Raw genomic sequence first — 24,935 nt, 5'->3', positions numbered from 1 at the left:
TTTAGAGCCGCTTCAGGCTCGCTGCTTCCATAGCACCAAACATTTTCCACAGTTGCTACCAATGGTTCACTTCCTCTACTGGCAGCAATGGCAGGGGCCCACCATGTTGATTAATCCTGCTCAGAACCTAACAGTACAAACACCAATGACCAGCTGTATCTTGCGTACACTAGCATTTCCATTGTTGCTACCATTAGTGGAGCTGAGCCATTGGTAGAACCAGTGGGGAATTTATAGGGTAATGGGTGAGAACCTAGATACTAGTGAGTAGTGTCCTGTAAATACCTTGGAGGGTGAGAATTTTCTCTTGGAGTGCTGGGAATGACAGAAATTGGATTTTCAGTAACTGGAACCTGTTAGCATTTTTTTAGGGATTCTTTGTGTTGAATCTGCATTCCTGCTGTTACCCATCGGCCTTAACATCGGTTCAGCTGGTTTCCACAAGATTACCACCCTTGGGAGGCCTACTGTAGACTTGCCTGTCTGCATTTTAAGTACCATATTTTTTAACACTGTAAAATGTTCCTAGTGTAGACAAGGCCTTGGTGGGTTTTTTCTTGGTTCAGCTTGTTACTGTGTCTCCTTAATGGGTTAGCTGAGCCCTACCATGTGCTACTAATAGAAAGCAAGTCTGTTCTGAGGAGTTTGGGGGAATAGAATTCAAAGGGCATGGCCTCCTGCTATGAATTCTAGGCAGTATATGCTTAACTTAGTTGGTAAAGCAGACCACTTTTCTTAACAGCTGTCAAGAAATCTGAGCTCCCATCAAAATGGTCTTCTTTTTATGACTGTCCTAATTCTGCCTATGAGCATGGTAGAAGTTTGCCTTTCAGCATGTTCTATTCCTTCTGGTTGTCCACCATGGGAGAGACTGTTAGGCCACTGTTGGATTTACCAGTGTGACACACCATCAACACTTGAAGTTACACTTAGGAGGAAAGCTTGGAAGGCCTGGAAATGGAAGAGCGCTCGCTAGACGATATCTAGATAGCTTACAATAACTCTTGTATGTAGGCAATGAAAAGGCATTGACCTCAAATTACTATTGGAAGGACTGCACCTGATTTACTGACATCTAGAAGGTTACCTAGCCTTTGTTGTTTTAAATTGAATCCAGGCAAAATGAGATGAATGCTTTTCTTCAGACTTGCTACAAAGCCATGGCAGATAATAGATAGACTGACTTGGCTCTATGGCATGCAGTCTCCTTGACTGGATGTATTGGTGTGTTAACATACTCCTTCAAGAGGTGGTTGATCTGAATATCCTTTTAGCTGTTTAGAGATCCAGAGTGTCGTGGCTTTGGGCAACGCCAGCAGAGCAGATGTCAGGCTGAGTAGCATAGTCACAAATCGGCAAATGTTCTTCCTGCACGGTGTACGTGAGGCAACACTGAACAGAGGAGCTTGAATGAGACATGAAGAAAAATACTATCTTGAAAAATAAAGGGCATAGATAACCTTCAAGTGCTGTTTCTTCATACATGTGTTCCTTTGGGGAAACCCTTTCCATTGCCTTTCACCTGCTTGCTTCTTTTTAGACATGTCTTCCTATATGTTTGCACACTTTGGATGCTACTATTATAAGAGGTAGAAGTTCTTGATTCTGAATCTTGCTTTCTTTATGAAAAAATTGGGGTCCTTTTTATGTTTTTATACATGGCTCTTCACCACAGTTTGTAGCTGCCAAAGGCATCCTGTTTGTTTGAGGTGTTATGAAGAACCTGAAGTATGTGTCTTGAAGTTATTCTTAGGAGGGAGGGTATGTGTTCCATGGCTGAGGCCCATGTACTCAATGGCTACTGAACCCAACTTTTATGATAGAGTCCCTGGATTCTGTGGAACTCTTATGTGACAGAGAAGAAATGTTGCAGCAGCTACATGAAAATGAAGAAATTTGTAACAAATAATGAAAATCAATAATGCAATCAGCCCAGTGTCTCTAGTGGTGTCTGATCACCTCTCTACCTGGAGTTGAGGAGCACCTCTAGAATTAGGATAGGATCAGACTGGATATTTCTCCTAAAATGATGTGTAGCAAAATAGCTAAGTGTTTGTATTTTGCTTTGTCACTCAGGAAGTGGAGATGAATGGGGCCATGAAAGATCTTGCCAGTGTCCATCAGCAAAAGTAGAGCAGTCAGGACCTTTTGTTTCTGACAAACAGCAGAAAAAAATTGAGTGAAAATTAGGACACAAAGTGTGGGGGAGTGTGATGAGGCAGAGGTGGCAATAATGAATGTGGGATATAGAATGAATGTGAAGTGAGTCATAGAGGAGGAAAGAGTGAGTGAATGAAAGGATAGATGGAACAAAGGAGAGGAGAAAGTAAGAGGGGGAGGGATTGGAATTAAAGTTTTGGTCATAAACTTTATACTGGCACTCAGATGAAAAGATAGAAGGAACATTGATAAAACCTGTGTCTTGCAATACTAATATGGTCCTTGTTATCTGCACCTGTACATTTACTGTGATATCATCACTGTCTGCTGGTCTAGCAAATCAGTTGCTTGAAGGTGCAACACTATCAAACACACTAGCTCAAAAACAAGGAAGACTTAAATGTACGTCCTGATTTTTTTTGGTAATGTTAATTTAGCTACCAAGATTATTTTTGTAGTGTGCCATAGTATATCGAATGTTCATGAAATTATTCACAAAATACTCTTGAAAAATGCTTGTAATTGCGTGTTGTGTCTTATACAATACTTGTTTCTTCTACAGGTATTGTTGGTGAAGCAGATGAAAATGGGGAAGACTATTATCTTTGGACCTACAAAAAACTTGAAATTGGTTTTAATGGAAATAGAATTGTGGATGTGAATCTGACAAGTGAAGGAAAGGTCAAATTGGTTCCAAATACCAAAATCCAAATGTCCTATTCAGTAAGTAATGCAGGAATATACAGGGGATAAGAAATTCTGCAGGGTATAGTACATTAGGAATAGTTACTCACATATCCAAAATTCAAAATTGATGTCTGTGTTTTTACAGGGAAAGCTATCATAAGTGAAGATGCATCTTTTCCATAACTTGCAGTTTGTAGAATTACATTTTAAATGCTGATATTATGCATTTAAAACAACTAACTGAAGCATGTAAACAGGGTGGCTTTAATGTGGGTTCATGGTTCAGTTGCACCCACAGAAATCATGAAACTAGGGGTGTAAAACCAGGCAAACATTCATTTCCCCCGGAGCTGTGTGGAGGGAGGTGGTGGCCCTGGGGGAAGGAGGAGTATTGGAGAGCGAACCCATCCCACACTCACCGCTCAGCAGCTGCTCCTGTCCCACGGGGCTGAGTGTTGTGACCTGATGCACAGGATTGCAGTGCCACTCACTGAAATTTGGCCTGGCCGTTGTCCTGTCATGGCTTTAGAGAAATGCAAAATGTGTCTGAAAGTGTGCATATATTGGTCTTTTCCTATGTCATGTTTCACGCCTAATGACACTAGCGTACTTGGAATCAAATTTCAAATCTACAAGTAACGTTCATATCTAGTTAACAGGTTTGTTTGTCCCAGGGCAGTTTACATCAATGAGTAGTTGAATGACCTATGTGACAGATGATAATGGTATCTTAGTCCGGTTCCTAGTGCAGAGCAAGGTTCCCCCTAAATGGGCAAACAGGGACCATGGTCTGATCAGCTTCTGCTCTGCTGAGGTGCTTTGTCACCAGGAGGCATCTCTCTCCTGCTTGGGAGGAGAGTTCCCACAGCTGCCAATGCTGTTGCTGGCATTGGGAAGAAGCTTGGCCTGAAGGTCTCAGTATGCACCCACCAATGATTGAGGAGAGGGGAAAGCACCCCAGGGCCTCCTGGATGTAGCAGAAAAGAGGAAAAGTAAGAGTACTGAAAGTAAAAGCAGTTTAATGTTGTGGTTTATTTAATGAACTGTATGCTAACAGTACATACACACACATGCGCGTGCTTGCTTATGTGTACCTTCCACTACACTGCTTTACTTTAACAGACAGTCTCACATTTACACTTAAAGTACTTCGTTATTAACACTAACACATCTACCTAATATATTAGATTTTCTTAACATAATGGATTTTTCTTTGAAGAATTTAGCTGCCACCCTGTGGCAAATCTCCGTTGAGCATGTCCAAAATGCTTTTTTTCAAAAGCTTGTAACATGACTAAATTTGGGTGGATTTTCAAGGGGCTGGGAAAAGGCATGTCCCTCAATCTGGGGCAACTCTTGCCAAACGTAAGTCCTTGCTCCAACATAGAGGTACTAGAGCTTCTGCATGAAACTGTTATTTAAGAATTTTAACTTGGCAAAGCGTCTTTCCTTAATAACCTTATTCCAAGAACACCTGAATTGTTTCAGCAAAAACTTTCCAGAAACATTTAGTTTGAGGCAGACACCTGGCACGAGAACGTCTGCCTGAATAGTTACTTTGTCAAAGTGACAAGTAACCAAAAACAGGACTTGAAATGGAAAGTGTAAGGTGCATATAACAATAAAAAAAAGAACCATGGTTGAGGACTAAGGCTATGTCTACACTTAAGTCACTACAGTGGTGCACAGCTGCAGCACTGCAGCTGCACCGTTATAGCACTTCAGTGTAGATACTTACTATGGCGACAGGAGGGGTTCTTCCATCACTGTAGTTAATCCACTGCCCCTAGAGGCGATAATTGAATTCTTTTGTCAATGTAAAAATAACAGGAGTACTTGTGGCACCTTAGAGACTAACAAATTTATTAGAGCATAAGCTTTCGTGGGCTACAACCCACTTCTTCGGATGCATTGCTGTCTACCCTGGGGGGTTAGGTTGGTTTAACGATGTCGCTCAAGGGTGTAGATTTTTCATACCACTGAGCAACGCAGCTGGGTCGACCTAACTCTGTCATGTGGACCTGGCCTACGGGTACCCAAGACTAATCTTCTTCCTTGTTCTTAGATGTGCTTTCTCAGATGAGGGTTGGAGTAGTTTTGCAGGGCAGCATGGGGAAGTATTCATTGCTGTTGCTTATCCTCTCCCTGTTCTGTAGGTTTTAGTCTTTAGGGGCTGTCAGCCCAGCTCCTTTTGCTATCTCATAAATTCATTTTTAAACTGAAGAAAAAAGTCTGAAATGGACAGTTTCTAAATCCCTATGGATTTATGGCCGAGCAAGCATTGTGGGCTTTTCAAGTATAAATCTTTTCTATCTCCAGGTGAAATGGAAAAAATCAGATGTGAAGTTTGAAGATCGATTTGACAAGTACCTTGACCCATCTTTCTTTCAACACAGAGTATGTAGTTCTAAAACATACAAAACTTCCTTTGAAATGTACTCTGGTTCAGAAAGGCCAGTGGGACAGTTTTCCACGCTGCTCCAAATGCTTCTGTTGTAGTGATAAAGGAGAGGTAAAATGTTTTGGAGGTAGCTTTGTGCCTTTTGAGAAGGGTGCAGATAAAATACTTAAAAATGTAAAAATGGCTCAATCCAGTTGATTTTATTTTTAACATGAGGCTACTTGTGGAATAGCACTCTTCATGGGAAAACTTATCTCTGCAGCACCCGGTAAGTTAAGAAGGCAGCATGTATGAATTCTTATGAACAGTTACTCAAGTGTAAAGATGCCAGAGATGCAGTAGGGAGCACACATTGTGCTGCTTCATGAGAAAATGCTGTATAGAGGCTTTCTGACTGATTCAGTCTATCTGAAACTGTCCCAGTAGCCTTCTTACTCTGCTCCCCTGCTATATTTGTGTCCCGCTCCCATCCCCTCTCCTAGCAGAGTACAGTAAACAGTTGTTCTGCCTTGATATGTCCTAAGCAGCATTAATGTTATGTTCACAACAGAAGAAGGTAAATGGTGCTGAATCAGTATCGCTGTGGACCTATCAGTTGCCCACTCTATTTACTGGTTGTGTTTTTGTTTTAAATTGGGGAAAAAACAACAATCCTTTTGATTTAGACAGGTAAGCTGCACTTTTCATTGAAGCAGACAGGTAGCAGCTCGAATTATGGTATCGAATTCTCCTAAAGCCTTTTACTGCCATTGTTCCATTTGGGATTTCAGGGTGGAGTTGGAGTAGAATTTGGATGGGGTTTTTAAAGATCAGCGGCTTACTGTCTGCTGTGGCAATCGTCCTCTGCCTCTTTTCCACTTTGTATGAACTTGTGAAATGATTGCAGCAGTATGAAAATATTAATAACTGAAAATCTCCAGTGTCATTTTGATAATAAGGCAAAATGGCTCTTCTTTCCCATGTTGTTAATGAGAACAGTTAATGGACAGTGGAACAGTTTCACAGACTGCTGAAAGTGCTAACAGCACAGTGAACAGGTATGGGGGAAGTGTACATTTTTCATGCTAAATCCTGATTTATTTTTCTCGGGTAGAGAATTAACCAGTGCTAGAACAAGAGATGAGCTCAAACTGAAGTCCCTGGTCTCTGGGGAAGTTCATATCTTGATCTGAACTTGGGGTGGGCACATCTGTAGTTAAAACTACTTACAAGCACTCTGTACATAGCTCTTCTTCTGGTAAGGTAGATGTTAGTTACTGGCTGATTGTCAATGTGTTTTTCAATTTTGAACAGGGAGATGTATGTTGGGCCCCTTAGCTGCAAAATATGACACTGCTTTTCAAGTTATAAATTTTTCCAAGGAATGTTCTTATGATTTTAAAATAGTCCCTGCAATACTAAATTCCAAAGTTGGTAGCAACTATAATAAATGTCATATCTGGGTTGTGTGTGGTTTTTTTGAGTGGCATTTTTGAGGTAGGTTAGAATTATTCAGCATTGGAAGGATATTTTAAATAAATTAAATGTTAGTTACTCCCAGAGCTAATAACTTTCATTGTACATTGTGCCACACTTTTGACCTGACCTACAAACTAGTTTGCCACGATTTCATCTCATGTAGTAACAGATGTAGGAATGTTTCCCATGGTCAAGCTCAACTTTTTCCTTAGGTCTTGCAAAATTCAGTCCCATTCAGATTACTATTCCTAGTCTGATGCGTGACATTGCAGCATGAGCTATGCTGGTAATGTTTTTTACAATAGAATCATTCTGGAGCGGAGAGGTAGCAGACAGGTAAATAGCGTGACCTGACGAAGAGCGCTTTGTTAGTTTGAAAGCCTCTCTCTCACCAAGAGAAGTTGGTCCAATAAAATATATTACCTCACCCATTTTGTCTCAGGGAAATAGCATGTTACTTTATGATGTGGTTTTGCAGCATTGATTGTTTTGTCTCAAATGGAAACAAAATATTGCAACTGTGGTATAGCTTAAAACTGTTAATGGTACTTGACCTGTCTGCTATTCAATAGGATGGCTCAAGGTTCCAGTAAAGTGCCTATTGGGATTTCAAATCAGAATGGGAATCTTCTGGACTGAATGCCTTTGGTTGTAAGAAGGAAAATGTTGAGATTTAACTATTAATGTTCTGTAGCAGCTTAGTTTGACTAATGGACACATTCAACATGTGTTGCGGAAGATGATGAAAACTTGCAAAATTTTGCAAGCTATATTTAATAGGATTTGTGCAAGCTTTAGATAATTCATTGCTACTTAGCACAATTGTTTGTACTGACTCTTATTGGGCACTAATATGTACCTACAGTACTTAAAATTGAGTCTTTTTTTCTTGTAGATTCACTGGTTTTCAATTTTCAATTCCTTCATGATGGTCATCTTTCTGGTGGGTTTAGTGTCTATGATATTAATGAGAACATTGCGAAAAGATTATGCACGATATAGCAAAGAAGAAGAAATGGATGATATGGTAAGACTTGCACTAAGTTCTTAGAAATTTTAGTAAGACCTATTGCTTTTTCTGGTGTTGATTTCATTGGCACTTATGAATACTTTTCTTCACCAAAATAGAAAATAAATTTGAAATTTGTGGAGAAAATTTGTCTAGGAAGTGGTCAGGGAATTCTCTCCAGAAGAGAATGGCTTTCAGATTTCCCAACTAGAGCAACGTAACTTCCTGTTACAAGAATCGGTTGCTGGCTACTGAGGACTGAATTAGGAAACTTAAAGCTGTTGGGACAGACTGCACAGAGGATTGGTGATGAGACAATAGCCTTTCACTTCTAGGTTGCAGCTTTGAATTCTGCTTAGGGTTGTAGTAGCTGAGAGTTCATAAACTCTGCTGCTTATGAAATGTTTGGTCCACTCAGTCCAGGTGCTAGTTCCTATTTGTTCACATTACCATGGTTGGCACTAGCTGGCACATTCCTGTGTAGAAGGGCCAAAAACTGACTGGGTATGGAAACTGAGCTCCCCTCTGGCCCTGCTAGAGCTGGTCCCTCCAACGCATGTGTGAGGCACGTTGGTAGGGCATTGTGGAACAAATGCATTACCATGACTCATTATATATATATATCCTCTTGTGTGGATAAGTTGGGCTTCTGTCCCAGAGCTTTCAAGCAGCCATATTCCACAAGTGCCAATTTCACACATGCTATCTTAAAAAAAAAAAAAAAAAAAAAAAATTAAAACGAACAAAAAAATCCTCCCTATTGGTCCCCTGTGCTTCGGAAGTCTGTGTAAACCCCTAAAGACTGACATTTGTGGGTTGGGGAAGTAAAACCATTTTGAATGGATTTAGCTTTCCACTAGTGACTTTCATTGTGCATTTTATGTTTGTTCTTCATGGAGTATTTGTCCTGTAGAGTTAATTTATCTAGCTTTAAGGATTCCGTTAGGCAGACTTTAATTCATACCTAGCATCTTGGTTTTTCTCACTTATTATTACTTGGCAATGGTATTTATAACTGAACTATATTTCTATACACAGGACAGAGATCTGGGTGATGAATATGGGTGGAAACAGGTCCATGGCGATGTTTTTAGACCATCCAGTCATCCTTTAATATTTTCATCGCTTATTGGCTCTGGTTGCCAAATCTTTGCAGTTTCTTTCATAGTTATCATTGTTGCAATGATAGAGGATTTATACACAGAGTAAGTATGTTAATGACGTACCTCCCTCTTTCACATCTGAAAGTTCTTGAGACATTTTGTATAAACGAAGCTGGTTATGAATTCTATGTACAGTTTCAGTTGAAACCTAAAACAATGTTTTCCTAATGTTCGAAGGTGACTAGCAAATGTTTTTAATAGAAATTGATTTTGTTGCTACTATATGACTTAACAAAGAAGACCTGAAAAGCTTTTAAGCTTTTCTCATTGCTTGTTTTTATCTTAGAAGTATCAAAATTAAGTCTGGTCTTCCCTGTTTTGCTAGTGGACTTTGTAGGAGGTAAAAAGTCTCAGGATATTTTTTTGAGGTCACACATTTAACTGAAGTGAGATGCTTAATCTTTAAGGAAGTATTTTTTATTTATTACTTGGACTGTACTCCTGTAGAGATTTACACATGTGCTTAACTTTACATTTTGTGAGCAGTGCCTTTGATTTCAGTGGGACAGGGGGATAGTTCAGTGGTTTGAGCATTAGCCTGCTAAACCCAGGGTTGTGAGTTCAATCCTTGAGAGAGCCATTTAGGGAACTGGAGTAAAAATCTGTCTGGGGATTGGTCCTGCTTTGAGCAGGGGGTTGGACTAGATGACCTCCTGAGGTCCCTTCCAACCCTGATATTCTATGATATTCTATGGGACTATTCACATTACATAAAGTCAAGCACGTGCATAAGTCTCCACAGAATTGGGAACTTTGGCTCTAAGTTTCTTGGGGTAGAGACTCTCTTCAATTTGTGTGTGCAATACATAGAACAGTACAGTCCTGATTGGAGCCCGTACAAATACTTAGGAATGGTCATTGGCGTTAAATACTCATCTAAAACATAAAAACGTGGACCAACTTAAACTCACTGTTGTGTAGCTATCACCTTGACCATGTTGCTTGGGGGGATGGCTGTCTCTTCCCCAACCTTTTATCTGTTTGCCTTTTTAGATTGTGTCTGCCTGGACTGGACTAGCTTTCTCTGTTTTGGAAAGCAGTTAGTATATTTTGGGTGCTGCAACAACATAAGCAATTTTACCAACTATTAGCAGGTTTTTTAAACAGTGACTAAACTTTCTTCCTCAGTTCAGCTTTATTCTCAGTTGCAGGTCATCTGTAACTATATGTATTTGCCACTAGAGGGAACCCGGCTTCCAAATTTAGCTGCCTTGTTTTCCCTTATCCTGTAACACTTTTAAAATCCTGTTGCCTAGTGTGCTTTTCTTGGTTTTACAGTGATTGTCCCCATGGTGCGGATAGCTGAAGAGGAAATTAAATACAATTCTAAGTGTTTAGAATGCCAGCATTTTTTGGACAGGACCGCGCCTAATTTCATGTTTGGAATGTTTGCACATTGTGGTGCTACTAGAAACTCACACTAATAGTGATATCAGATGCATGTAAAACATGTGAGGGGGGGAAAAAACTGAACTCATATACTTGCATATGCTTACCTGTCCTTTTCCGTGCAGGTGCTCCATGCACAATGAGGTAGCAGTCTGGTTCTCAGAGCACAATTGAGCATTTACTAAGCCCTGATCCAAAAATGGACCTGTAGTAGGAAAATGGTGTGAGCTGAAAAGTGTGATATACCATACTACTTTAAACGGAGTGAACATTTTATGTACTCTGCAGTGCCATAAAATACCCCGTAAACCCTCTCCTGGCACTCACCATTTTTCACCTGAGAACAAGTGGTTGGCATTTGGTCACATCAGCTGTTAATATTGGGTTGTGTTGCAGGAAAGCTTTAGTATTAGGGCTCTTCTGGAATATAAGTCAAAATAGTGGATAAGAAATATCTGCACGGCATTTCAAATTAGAATTCATTGAATGCATTGGAGTTATTCTGGACTACAGTAACATCACTTGAAGGAGAATTTGGGCCTGTAGTTTTCATAGTCATCTTTACTTGAACCAATTTAAAAGCAGACTATCACAATTGGCATCTGTTAACCAATTTTAAAACAGAAATATGGAACTTATTATTAAGAAGCATATAGGCTCTCATGTAGGTTAACATTCTGACTTTTTTTATGCAGCAGGTATATTTGCTTAATTTCAGACCACCACCAAATAGTAGTGGGAGTTTCTAACAGAATGACTCTGACAATACAGTGGTCTGGCTGAAATTCTGCTGTTGGTTACCGCCTCAGCATGGTCAGCTTTTATTGAAGGAAACACTGTTCTATTAATGAGCAGTGCTCGAGTCTGCTTTTGTTACAACCCGGTCAAGGAAATTGTTCTGGGGCTGCCTTTTGTGGCTTAGTGTCAGAGCCTGCTTTGCCCTTAAATGATCAAAGGATGGACCAAAACATATATGGTTCCGTATCTGTTATATTGATGAGAGGACGACTTGAAAAGCTACTGAACACTTCTGCTTCAATTTGACACCTTCACTCTGAAGGTGAGCTCCCAGTGCAATGCTGTGGCCAAAAGGATTAATATGATGATCCTTGGATGCATAAACAAGGGAATCTTGCATTGGAGTGGGGAGTTATATTACCTCTGTATATGGTACAGGTGTGACTGCTACTGTAATACTGCATGTCCAATTCTGATTGCTTCAATTCAAGAAGAATGTTGGTAAATTGGAGAGGATTCAGAGAAGAGCCACAAGCATTGTTAAAGGACTGGAAAACATGCCTTATAGTGATAGACTCAAGGAGCACCGTCCATTTAGTTTAACGAAGAGAAGGTGAAGGTGTGACTTGATCAGTCTGTAGTTGCCTACATGGTCAGCAGAAATTTGACAGAGGCCTCTTCAATCTAGCACACAAAGGTATAACAAGATCCAATGGCTGGAAGTTAAAGCTAGACAAATTCAGATTGGATATAGGATGCAATTTTTTAACAGTGAGGGTAATCAACCATTAGAATGATTTTCCAAGGGTCATGGTGGATTTTCCTGGCAAATTTTAAATCAAGTTTGGATGTTTTTCTGAAAGATGTGCTCTAGTTCAAACAGGAATTAATAGCAGGTCAAACTAGATGATCACAATGGTCCTTTTTGTCTTTATAATCTAAGAGCCCTGTTGTGTGCCTAATGGGGTTTTAATATAGCATTTGCAATTTTTGAATCTTTTTCCATAGTGTTCTCTAAGTTGAAAACTTCAATTTATTTTCCATTTATAAATTATTGGATTCTAATAGATGGCAGGAAAATCACATGCTTAGGACTTGTGAGAACCAATGTGCAAATGTATACTAGGTGACTCTTCTTAATACTAGTTTTAATGTTTTACTAACAGTAGTTCTTCAGGTAGTGTTCCAATGGGTGCTCCACATCAGGATGCGCTCAGCCTGTGCACTCTTTGTTGGAGATTTTTGTTAGCAGTGTCTGCAGCTCTGTGCTTGCACCCTAGATATCCTTGTGCTCCAATACAAGGATATATAGAGTGGGGATGGACCCACTGCCACTCCAGTCCCTTCTCAACCACCAGCGGCTCGAGATGGAGTGTCGCAGTGTCCATTAGCTAGCCAAGCAGCTTGCTCGCGCGCTCGCTCTCTCTCTCTCTCTCTCTCTCTCTTTTCTTTAGGTATCTTTAATTTTTTTTGTTTTTTGTTATTTAGCCCAGTTTCTGCCAAGTGGGGGTACTTTTTCCTCTTTTCTTCTTTGTGTGCCCGATCTGGGCTTTTTGTCCTTGGGCCTTGATCTGTGGCCTTGAGCGTGGGTTATGCTCGGGATTCAAACCCTGCCAGACCTGCCATAGGTCTTTTCCCCACAGCAAGAGAGATTCAAGCTGCTTCTGCTGCCTGTGAGAGACTCACCTTCCATCCAAATGTAAGATCTGCTAGTCACCCCCTTGTACTTTGGATCCAGTTGTTCAGAACCTTGGTAACAGTCTCTGCTGTGGCAGTTATCAAAGATCCTGGGGGTCCTCTACAACCACTCAGATCCTCAAAGAAGAAAAGACCCAATTCTCCAGAACTAGATAAGGAAGGGGGCAGTCACCCTATTGGTCTGGGTCTCAGGAGATCTCACGTCCTGGTATGGGTGCCACTGAGGCTCTTATCCCCTCTGGTATCCAGACCCTGGCACCAGCTAAGACGACTATACTGTATACCAAGAAGCAGTCAGATAGACAATCTACAGCAGCACTGGCATCAGCACCAGAATCAGTGCCTTCAAAACACATGGACACAGAGTCAAGCCAAAATTTGTTTTCAGTACCATTTTCTGCATCCAGACAAGGAGGAGGCACTGATAGCGCGTCAGCACTGTCTCCAGTACATTCTGACATACTAACTCCTGAGGACACCATCCAAAGTCCCTGGTACCATTCAGGCGCCTATTCCATGAGGACTTTTGAATTCTGGAAGAGCCTGAATCACCGTTGCTGAGAGTTAGAGATGCTTTGTTGGTACCAACTCACATCCTGGAGCCTACTTGCCCTCTGATCCTACCATGTTGAACAGTGACTTGTCCTCTGCTACCCACACAGTCAGTACCAAGACACATTTCCAGCGAGTATCGACACATCCTCTGGCACTGTCTCACCAGCCAATTAAGCATTGAACTCTGGTATTCATGCAGTTACAGGACCCTTTCTTGCCCCATATTGGCTCGGTCACTGGAACTGACACCACTTGCACCTCCAATGGACATGGGTGATGATACCTCATCCAGTTCTGAGGTGTCTATATAAGGGTCCTCCACCTTCCCTCCAACCTCCCTCCCTCCCTTAAGGTACACCCTAAGGAGGAATATCTCATGAGGAGATAGACCCAGCAACCTTGGACTCCTACCACCTTCCCTTATGCCCCACAACAGTATGCTTATGGAATCCCCAGGGCCCCATATGACAGCCAGTTCTGCAGGGTCCCATCTCGTAAAAGGGCATGCCAGGAGCAACAGCATCACCCTTGTGTCCTGTTCCACAGGAGTACCTTGCAAAGCAGCAGGAGCCAGTGAGGAGGAAGAAACATAACCTTTGCATAAATCCTTCTGCTCACCAGGTGAAGCTGTCATGCCTCCTCCATCTGCTGGCATTTCCAGATCAACTGTGAGGGGAAGCTTAACAATGAGGTGTTATCTTTACTTGGGGTCATCCAGAGAGAGAGAGCTGACAACAATTCTGCTTAGGGGGAAGGCTGCAATTCTATGGATGATTCCTTGGCCTTATATATTGCTAAACACTTATCTCCTGATTCCTTTAATGTTCAAGGTGCTAAATAAATTGAAACAGGAGAAAATATTAGCTGTCTTCATAGCACAGTTGTAGCTGAGACAGGTGTTGTTCCCAAGCGTGGTTGGCATGCCTCTTTAACTGCCTCACCATCTTCCCATGATAGCGAAATGTTTTCACCCAAGAGTTGAGATCCATCACCCTCCCCAATTTCCCAATGGTTCAACTCAAGATGTGGGTGCCAGATAGTTCTCTGGTATAGAAAAAGCTTGCTCTCCAGAGATACAAACAGTACTGTATAATAGCAGAAAACCAATGCAAGGAAAACTTATCTACAGAGGTGGAAATGCACCTAGCCTGGAAGCAGCCTCCGATCTGTACCTCCTCTCAAGTCCTGTCTGTCATACATTCTTGGGTATCCGCTGACCTTAAAAACCAGAGGGTTATTGCTGAGCTCCATTAAGGTTCACCTAGCTGCCACCATAGCTTTTCAGTCCCCATCGAGGAGTTTTCAGTCTTCACCCACCCGATCACTACAAGCTATATCAAAGGCCTATTCCACCTCTTTCATCCTGTCAAGGAGGCAGCTCCACTGTGGGACCTCAATTTAGTCCTCCGTGTGCTGAGGAAATCCCCATTTGAACCTGTGGGGAACTGTTCCCTCCTTCATTTGTCCCTCAATACCACTTTCTTACAGCCATCACCTCGGCCAGGGGGGTAGGGGAGCTTCGGGTTCTCACTGCTGACCCATCATATGTGGTGTTCTATCATGATCAGGTGATGCTACATCCACACCCTTGCTTCCTACCTAAAGTTTCTTCAGACTTCCACATTAATCAAGAGATTCATCTACTGGTGATTTATCCCAAGCCTCACGCTTTGAGAAGAAATGAGTCTCCATTCTCTGGACATAAAAAGAGCTCTTGCCATTTACCTCAATAGGACTAGGCTCTTTGGGGCTCCCCACAGCTTTTCATCTCAATTGCAGAATGAAACAAAGGACATCCGATTTCCAACCCAAGATTGTCCCAATGGGTTGCAGAATGCATCTTAACCTGTTAGGAAGCCTCAGGGGTTCTCCCCTCTGCAAGGGTGATTAGCTATTTCACCAGGGCTCAATCTACCACTGTAGTCCTACTGAAAAACATACTTGTCTCAGACATCTGCAGGGCAGCCACCTGGTCTTTTGTGCATGCTTTTTCCCAGCACTATGCACAATGGTCTGGTACTTGCTTCCAGAGCTGATGCGACTTTCACGAACACTGTTGTATGGTCCATACCAAATCTGCAGCCTCGGCACCCTCTTCTGTAGTTGGGGCTGCTGCTCGGGTATCTCCTGATTTGGAGCACCCATAGGAACACTCTTTGGAGAAGGAGAGGTTACTTACCTTGCTCAGTAACTGGAGTTTTTCAAGATCTCCCCTGCTATGGGTGCTCCGCTACCTGCCCTCTTTCCCCTCTGCCTCAGAGTCCGCTGGATTTCCGTGGCTGAGAAGAAATTGAAGTGGCGGTGGGTCTACCCTCCCCATAGCCGTATACTAGAGCATGAGGCTATCAAGAGTACACCTCTGTACCCTCAGACACTGTTGTTGAAAATGTCTGATCAAAAGTGTGCACATCAGGACATGGAGTACCCATAGGGATACATCTCGAACAAATCCAGTTACTGTACAAGGTAAGTAATTCTCCTTCCCCTTTATCTGCAGATATGTCATACGTTAATTTAAGTGTTCCCACTAAGCATTGACACTAGAAATGTTTTGAGCAATATGCTATATTATTACAATGGCTACACGTGTTACATAGTTCGGTTCTTATAACATAGGGCTTATAAAAAATCAAAATACTTTGGTCAAAGGTGATATTTTCTGCCTTTATTTCTAATGGAATTAAGCATATCGGGGGGGGGGGGGGGGGGAACCACACTGTACTAATTTTAGTTGTTTTAGCCTAGTCAAATGAGGCTGGTGAGCAGCTTTGAATGGAAACAGTTATTTTCACTGTAAATAGTAAACTTGAGACACATTTAATTGATTAACTTTTACTTTTGCACTAGCTAAAAATAGCAATTATATTTCTTCTGATAACTATGCCTGTTTTACTGTGAATATTTTGCTGTAATATAAATTGAGTTTTTGTATTTCTATTGGCATTACAAAAAAAAGTCTTTTTATTTTAGGCGAGGATCAATGCTTAGTACAGCTATATTTGTTTATGCTGCAACATCCCCAGTGAATGGATATTTTGGAGGAAGCCTTTATGCTAGACAAGGAGGTAACTTGTTTTTAAATGTCAGCATTTTTTATCATACTATTTTATATAGAAAGTTTATTCTGTTTCCTGGTATAAACAGCACAAACATGCATGGTCTTTTACAGGTGGTGTTTAGGTAGTTAATGAAGTCACATGAAATCCATAGTTTTTAATCAATAAAAGAGATTTTGAATCTAAATTATGCTTCATTTCCTGTTCATTCTTGGTTGCATGTCCTATATTAAAGCTTGCTAAAACCTTGGTAGTATCTATTTAAATCAATAAGGAATATAAGGATGTTAACTGTGGTAGCCTGGTCAAATTCCAACTTGAGTAATTACATTCTGCCTGTTGAATACCCCCTATGGTACCAAATGGATAGGCTAACCTCCTGTTCCTGTGTGCTGTTAAACAGCTTGTGTGTTCTACCCCTGAGTTGGCCTTTAGTTAGGGTGACCAGATGTCCAGTTTTTAAAAGGACAGTCCCGTTTTGGGAGACTTTTTCTTATATATGCGCCTATTGCCCCCCACCCCCTGTCCCGTTTTTTTCATAGTTGCTATCTGGTCACTCTACCTTTAGTGGCTGAAGTGATCCCTGTTATCACTTTACCTTCTCCATAGGGACCTTGAGGCGCAATGTTTACAAAGAGTGAATGGAAGGGGCTATAGAAGTGCACAGTGTTATTTACTGCATTGTGCCATTCTTTATGGTATGAAGAATAAACTTCCTGGAATCTTAGCAAAACATTCATTCCATTTATTCAGCTTGTAATCCGTTTCTGCTTCATCAAATGCAAAAGTGAATATCGGTAATCAGCAAAAGCCCAACAAGTTAAGTAAAGTTGGGCAGGCTATCAGCAGCCTTCTCCTTATAGCCCTACCAATGCTTCTGAGTTCTGACCTGCAATGCCTCTGCCATTCCTCCAGCCTCCCTCTTCTCCTGTGCTGCAATAAGAGAATAGTTAATATTTATTTTTATTCTACTAAACACTAAGAAAATTGGTTTTGGTGAATTTTTAAAACAGAAGCTTGTATAATTTTAGCAAGAGATGCTGATCAATGCTTCGTTTTCTACAGCATCAGTCTCCCTGCTATCTGAGATTTTGGAAAGGTCATAAATGTCTAAGGCCTTGTCTACATGCAGTTTTTCTACCAATTTAATGACATCGGTAGAAAACCAGATCAGTTTTACCAGCATTGGGGTGTTACGCCTGTATCTCCAACTCAAGCTAGATTACTCTAAAGGCCTATACTAGAAGGTTGCATTAATTTTATCTGCTTTCTGCTTTATCTGCTTTCTACAGATCTGGCTAAATTGGTTACAAAAACTGTAGGCAAGCCCTAAAATGCTTTTGATGCTCCTGCACAATGGAAGTTTGTAGTCCATATGCAATTCTTGAAACTATATGTTGGTTTCTTTGCTGCATTCTATTCAGTAAGCTGCACAGATGCATCCAGACACTGAGTGTTTAAATAAAGTTAGCACAAATTCACAGATTAATAGCAGATGCAGGAGATTCAGCCAAGACTGGAGTAAGGCAGTCACAGAGAGGTCTTGCACAAGACCGCAAAACAAAGGTCTGCAAGGTTCCTTGAATACCCAGGCATAGCAGCAAATCTGTTACAATCTGTCTGGATGGTGGAAGACCTTTACCTGTTGACTTGTCTTACTCTCTTGTTGGAGATGCCTATTATAGTGAATTAATTTTTGTTACTGAGTTTATTAAACTTGGTATCATTTAACACCAGTAGTGTTAGGTGCGTTACTGAGATATGTAGACAATAGATAACATTTTCAAGAGCCCTACTAAGTGACTTCAGAGCCCTTGGGCACTTGAGCACTTCTGAAGATGGGGCTTTTAAATCATTGAGGTGCTTTTGAAAATGTTACCCAATATTCGGGTCTTTTGAAAAACTTAGTCTTTAGATATACAGACAAGAGGAGGACAGGGCAATGGAGGGAAGGGAATAATGCTGAGCAATGTGATTAAATAGTGAAGCTAAGCACGTGTCTTAACTACATTATTGTAGTGTGGTGTTTTAAACCTGCGCTGCCATTCCTGTTGCATTTAACTGGTCACTTAGACGTTTTACAACAGAATTGGTGCCTATTGATGCAAGGAAACAATTTCATGTATAAACACCCATCAGTAGTGTTTCTAAACATTGTTTTTTTTAACATATAAGCTTTGTTTTACACATTCTTATTAGCGTTTCCCATTGTAGGCTGTTGTTACCCTCCCACGTCCATATTTCCATAAAGAATGGTTATTGTTTGTGAAATCAAAAGGCTTGATTAAAAGTTAAGTACAGTTTAAAAGTTTACCTTTGCTCCTGTGTATGTTAGCTAGTACTCATTTAATTAATTTTGGAAAAAAAAGCTAACTACTTACATTCTGGCAAACTTGTGGCAAAATGTGAACTTTAATCAAAGTGCAGCATGTTTTATCAATTACAAATATGTTTAATGTTTTCTTCCTACAGGAAGGCGATGGATAAAGCAAATGTTCATTGGGGCTTTCCTTATTCCAGCGATGGTGTGTGGCACTGCCTTCTTCATTAACTTCATTGCCATCTATTATCATGCTTCACGGGCTATTCCCTTTGGAACAATGGTGAGTAGTTAATAGAACTTGAAACAGCATAGCAGACCTAGGAAAATTTAGCTTCTAAACTGGGAGAGCTTGTGTTCTTTATGTCCCATCACCTCAAAGTGGAAAAATGAAGTTCAGGTACTGAGATTCCAAAGATCAGTGTCTCAAATTTGATAAATAATATAGAAAATCCACATGTTTGTGTTACAATAGTTTAGAAAACTGCTGTTCTTGCAGTAACACTTAACTTGAAATATAATATAATAGTTGCAATTCAGACTAAAGAAACCAGTTCACTGTAGTTGCTAATTGTTAAAAGGAATTTTCTGTTTGTAGTTGAAAATTTTAACAAATCTCAGAATGATCACATTTTTAATTGCATGGAGCCAGATACATACTCAAATCCCATTCACTTTTATTGGGAAGAAACATGGGATTCTTACTTTCTGGGCCTGGGAAAACAAGGACATCCAGAGAATGGGGATGTGAATGCCACTCCATGCTTTTTGGAGTGTGCCTGTTGGTGTCCTTAGGGGAGGTTTTCAATTCTTTTGTCTTAGCTTTAGAATGAGCATTGTGAAAGCAGCAAGTCGAATGATGGTGATGGACAGGATATAAGTCATGGCCGATGGTAGTAGGATGGGTGGGTGGATGGATAGGACTGAACCAGTTCCCCATTCATAGCACTCTTCTCAAAACCATTCTACTGTCGAGTCAACTAAAACAGTGTTGAAACTTCACTTTGATAATACTTACAACTTAGGACTTTTTGTCCAAGTATCTTAGTGTTTCTCAAATACTGATTAAATCTAAAAACACTACTGGGAAATAGGCTATAATATTATCCCCATTTTAAAGATGCTGTGCTACTTGTATACTTTTCTTCCCTACACCCCCTTAATGTCCAAAGTTGAATTTACCTGGATTCAGGGCCCTCAATCATTGCCTCTCATGTCTCTGGCATGTGTGGTCTTGTTCCTTTTTTATCCCCCTGCAGCTTCTGTTGCATATTTTCCAAATCCTTGCCCGTTCACTCACTTCGTTGTTTCTATACACTCTCTTTCTCTCTCAACCATGATTAGTGTTTCACTTCACAGGAAAAGTGAAGTGATTTGGTATAACTGCTTCACATGTGAGGAAGCCAGTTGAATGTCATAAACCAGGCTTAATTATTAATTTACTTACCCTTCGAAATGATATCAAACAGAACATTGCTTTTGGTATGGCGCTTGTCTTAATTACCTTAACAGATTCGCAGCTGCTAAGTTAACAGAAACACCATCCCTCCAAATGTGTGGCATTTGTTACCTTGTAAACAAGCCCCAGTTATAGCTGAATCCTTGGAATAAAAGTGGGAGATGGTGACCTGTTTATTCCTAAAGACTGATGCAGGCTATTTATAAGCCAAGGTACAACACAAAGCCAATCCAGTTGAAAGCCACTTCTAAGCCATAATGATTAAGTACAAGAATCTATACAATAAGATTAGAATTCCTGTAGTGTTCCTGTAGAACACTTTCCTTTTAAAAAAAAATAAAAAATTTTTTTTTGCACTTACAACCAGCTCTGAAATAACCCTTTGTGATAATGTAAGAAAAAGGATTTGGTCGTGGATAGAGTTCATGTTCCAACTGCCAAGGCATAATTATAAATTTGTAAAAGAAAATTTTTGGGAATGTGCAGTATGAAAAATGTCTTCTAATGTGTTAACATGTGATGCAGCAGCAGCTTAGATTTAGACCAGTGGTGGGCAACCTGCGCCCCGTGGGCTGTCAGGGTAATCCACTGGTGGGCCGCGAGACAGTTTGTTTACATTGACTGTCCGCAGGCAATGGCCGCGATTCGCCGTTCCCGGCAAGTCGGAGCAGCGGGAAGCTGCGTGGGCCACAAGGACGTACTTTAAATTGCGTTTTCAAAAATCAATGTGAAGATGAAGAATGGAGGATGTAAAAATTGAAGAATGCAGTTTAAAAGAAGTTGTTCTATTTCACAGTCAAGAGGTCTTCAGGAATTTTCCATTGAGAGGGAATACATCAAGTGGCCTATCTAAAATATTGGCAATAGAGAGAATTGTATCCAAAAATTTAGAATAAGAACCTTAATATCACCTTTAACATGAAGTACTGTGCTAGCCATGGGACTTAAAATAATCAATGTAATATAAAGCTAAAGGTGTTTGATTCATTCATCCATTGAATCACTTTCAATCTGAATGTCTTTTTAGGGAGCAAGGTTTAGAATTTTAATTTTTGCCATGTCAATGTTAATCAGTTTATGCTAAAATGGAATATTGTATTGGTTTTTCTGTGCTGAGACAACAGTCATATCCAACACTGTCAGAAAGGCTTACAGCATTGATCTTTGACATGTGCAAAGAGGCTGTGTTTTACTGCTGAGCAAGCATTCACAATATCACATTTCTCATTCGTATTCTGATTTGGAGTTTAGGAATGCTGATGGAAGGGAATTCCACCTGCATTGAAATTTTAGTCTAGTGCTGTTCCACTCATTTTCATTTTAAGATCAGGGAAATGTTTGTGCAAAAGCGATTGAGAATGGGGTCTTCAAGGGTCATGTAATGGGTGTGTAGGGTTCCTTATGCACAGAGTGATTTTAATAATCTCTAGGGATTATGAATTTGTTTGAGTCATAATTACTGTGTGGTGATAAATCTCCCTTCACTTTGCAGACTTTTAGTAGGAGCAAGTTATGGATTAGAAATGTCACCAGAACAATCAATGATCTAATGAATTTTAATCAGCTAATGGAGTTGATTTGTAGAGGGAAAGAGAAAAGAGCTTAGCTTCCTCACAGTAAATACCTGTGCTCTTGTGAGCCCCTCTCTCCTTGTGCAGACGTGGTTTCTCTCGCCTCCCCAAAGTGGGCAAGCCTCCAAAAGTCTCTAATGGCAAGCTTGCTCCTCCTTCATGAAATGAATATCCCTTTTCCCAAACTACAGTAGAGGTGAGAGGTGACACTCCTACTCCATGGTGGTCTTAAATAGTCCCCCTACCTCATATTGCTTGCTAGGTCTACTCTTCCTTGTTACGTATTGCAAATGTGGAGAAAACATAAATTGGATGGTCATGGAAGAACACTGAGTGAAACAGGTTCAGTAAGAAATTGCAAAACTCTCCCATTCAAAGCTTGCAGCAAAAGGCTCAATCTGTCCCTCCTTTTTTGGTGATCTGCCCCAACCCCTGTATCTCCCAGGTAGCATAGTGCCAGAAACAAGAGGTAAAGCCTAGTTACTAGCTGTCTACATTCGTACCCTGCTATGGCATCTGGATTTTAGGAAGCCCCTCACCTAGCTCTCCTGTTTTGAGATTGGCTGAACCTCCATAGCCACTGAAGGGTCCTTGCTTAGAGCTCACTGTAACACTGGTCTACTTTGAATCTCTCAAAGCTTCCTCTGCTACCTTGCGCATCAGCCCTATCTGGAATCTCACAGGAAGTGGAAAGTTAATAAGATCTCCCCCTATAATCCTAAACTAGCTTCCCTGGCTGTAGGCCTGGGATTCTATTCTTGACTCTCATGGATGTACACATGCTCCTTAATCAACAGTAGGGAAAGTCTTGTGTAAGGAGAGGATAAAGTTCTAGGCTCTCTTCCTGGAAAATGTTTTTCCATTGCCTTTCCCATCAAAATGTAATAATGAAGCTGACCAATTTTATTCTCTCTTCTCAAAGCTTTTAGAAAAGGGTTTAAAGAATCCTTCTGGAGCACTTCTATTAAACCTATGGTATGTAAGGAGAGGGATAAAGGTCTGATTCCTGCTAGCCGCTAAACATGTTTGGAGACTGACTGCCCAGTGTCTAACTCAGAGGTGGGCAAACTTTTTGGCCCGAGGGCCACATCTGAGTGGGGAAATTGTATGCAGGGTCATGAATGTAGGGCTGGAGCACGGGGTGCGGGAAGCGGTGCGGTATGCAGGAAGGGGCTCAGGGCAGGGGTTTGGGGTGCAGCAGAGGGTTGGGGGCTCGGTGCAGGAGGGATGCGGCAGCTGGCTCAAGGCAGAGGGTTAGGGGGCTCAGGGCAGGGGGTGCAGGAGGGCTGTAGTTTGCTCTCCTCTGATCTAACTCCATGTTTGTAACAGTAACAATGGGGGATGTTACTGTGACTCTGCCTTTTCAGAGCCTAAGTTTTTATTTTTCAATCTTCTTAATTTTTTATTGTACTTCGAGAGGATCTGGGATTCTCTTGATGCTGTAAGATACTTTGACTTATCTTGTAATCTTCCTGTGCGCTCATGCGCCAAACAGTCACATCATATACACGTCTGTTTTATTTTCATGGAAAGACATTGGGTCTGGTCTAGTCCTTTTCTCTATCTGTGGTGTTCTTACATTTCTGGTAAAATTATCTTGTGTTAATAAATTTATTTCCTATTGATTTGTTTAATCGATCTGTCCTGTTGTTTATGAATAACTTGTATTTTGGTCAGGAAATCCTCTTGAAATATAAAGTTGAGCTATTTCTGTTGTGGGAAATTGCATAGTTGTCACTGCTGTTGTTTTTTCCCTTGCTTCTTATAGATGGGATAGGGCTGGTGAATAGATTTACCAACAGGGTTCTTGTGGCAAGAGATTCTTAACAAGGGCTGACATAGGACAGAACCACAGATGTTCAGAGCAAAATATTTTGACGTGGAGAATTGTATTTTTCAGGATTACCATGAACTTTCCCTTATAGTAAGGGACTGGGATGAGGACAGGCTGGAGGGGCTAGAGGCAGAAAGGTCTGTAACCACTAGAGTACACGCCCCAAGCATCTGGAATAGACCCCAGTATTCTGGAGTCTCAGTTCCTCTGCTGTCAGCAAATAACTGTGAAACTCAATTGCAAAATGTCTCTTCCTTTAATGGTGGTTTCACATACAGGATGACAATGTACTACTGCACTCAGTTAATATTAGCTCAAGTGGCAGACGTTTGTGCTGTGGATCTAAAATTGATGTTCCATGTTGATGTTCCATGTTGGTGTCAGTATAATTCCACATTAGGGGATTTCTGTTTTGTTTGCTTTTTAAAAACCTAGGAAATTACATCCAAAAAACAACATTAAAAGAACATAAAGGGTGCAATGTCAAGCTCTTAGGGGTTAGGAAGTGCCAGAATTAAAAGTGCCTATACAACCTTAATTTGGCCCCTTGTATGGATGTATTACATTGATAGTTTTTAATTATATGACCACATACTATATGTTCCATGTATGATAGTATGGTCACATACTATATTATGAATCAGGGTTGTGTAGTGAATAAGGCTGTTATTTGTAGGACCCCTGCTTCACTTGTTGCAGAAGTTGGAAATTATGTAGTGAATGAAGGAAGGGGTTACAGGAAGAGGATGGTCTTGTGTTTTAGATAGCTGAATGCTACCCTGGAGAACAGGATTCTATCCCTGCCTCTACTACACAGTTCCTATGTCTTGCTGGGCAAGTCACATGAATCTGACTTTCACAGGTAGCCACTGTATTCTCATTTTCAGAGTGCCCAACTGGAGGCATCTGAAGTCTGGTTTACAGATGTGCGAAGCACTCGCAACTAGAGCTGTAAAGAATTGGTATTTTTAGTTTGCTAGCCACCACCACCTGTGGTTTTGTGAATGGTGCCTAAGTCCCCTTGTGAGTTAGTCTTTGGCCACAGCTGCATGTGGTATTATTCACTGAGCCGTGTCCATCCTGTGCACTGAATGAACCAGGGGTCCTGTGCAACAAATAGTGTGTGATCATGTAATTAAAGACTGAATCATAATGCTTACATAAAAGGGGGCTAGATTAATATTGCCCATGCAGTCTTAATTTTGGTATTTTCTAACTTCTGAGTGCTTTACATTGCAACCTTAATGTTCTTTTAAGGTAGTTATTTGTATGTAATAACGTAACTTAGATTTCTTTTGCTCAATTTTATCCTGATACAGCTTGTGTAATACCCTTAAGTACTCTGAACTGCTTAGATTGTAAGCTCTTCATCTTTGATATGGGTTTGTACAGCACCTAGGACAATGGGATCCTTGTCCATGTCTCAGGCTCCAAGAT

The 24,935-nt window shown here is 40.8% G+C and overlaps 1 protein-coding gene across 1 annotated transcript in view; it reads left to right on the top strand.

Annotated features, from left to right (window-relative positions):
• The window catches only part of TM9SF3 (transmembrane 9 superfamily member 3), an 85,454-nt gene that overhangs the window by 40,424 nt on the left and 20,095 nt on the right, over window positions 1-24,935 (top strand). Inside the window, exons 4-9 of the mRNA XM_065407330.1 lie at window positions 2,723-2,883; window positions 5,167-5,244; window positions 7,602-7,733; window positions 8,754-8,920; window positions 16,229-16,323; window positions 18,787-18,917. Coding sequence (XP_065263402.1) covers window positions 2,723-2,883; window positions 5,167-5,244; window positions 7,602-7,733; window positions 8,754-8,920; window positions 16,229-16,323; window positions 18,787-18,917 — 764 coding nt within the window. The remainder of the gene's footprint in view (window positions 1-2,722; window positions 2,884-5,166; window positions 5,245-7,601; window positions 7,734-8,753; window positions 8,921-16,228; window positions 16,324-18,786; window positions 18,918-24,935) is intronic.

The sequence above is a fragment of the Emys orbicularis genome, chromosome 7 (assembly GCF_028017835.1).
Source record: "Emys orbicularis isolate rEmyOrb1 chromosome 7, rEmyOrb1.hap1, whole genome shotgun sequence".
Taxonomy (NCBI): Eukaryota; Metazoa; Chordata; order Testudines; family Emydidae; genus Emys; species Emys orbicularis.
This window is presented reverse-complemented; position numbering and strand designations above follow the sequence as displayed.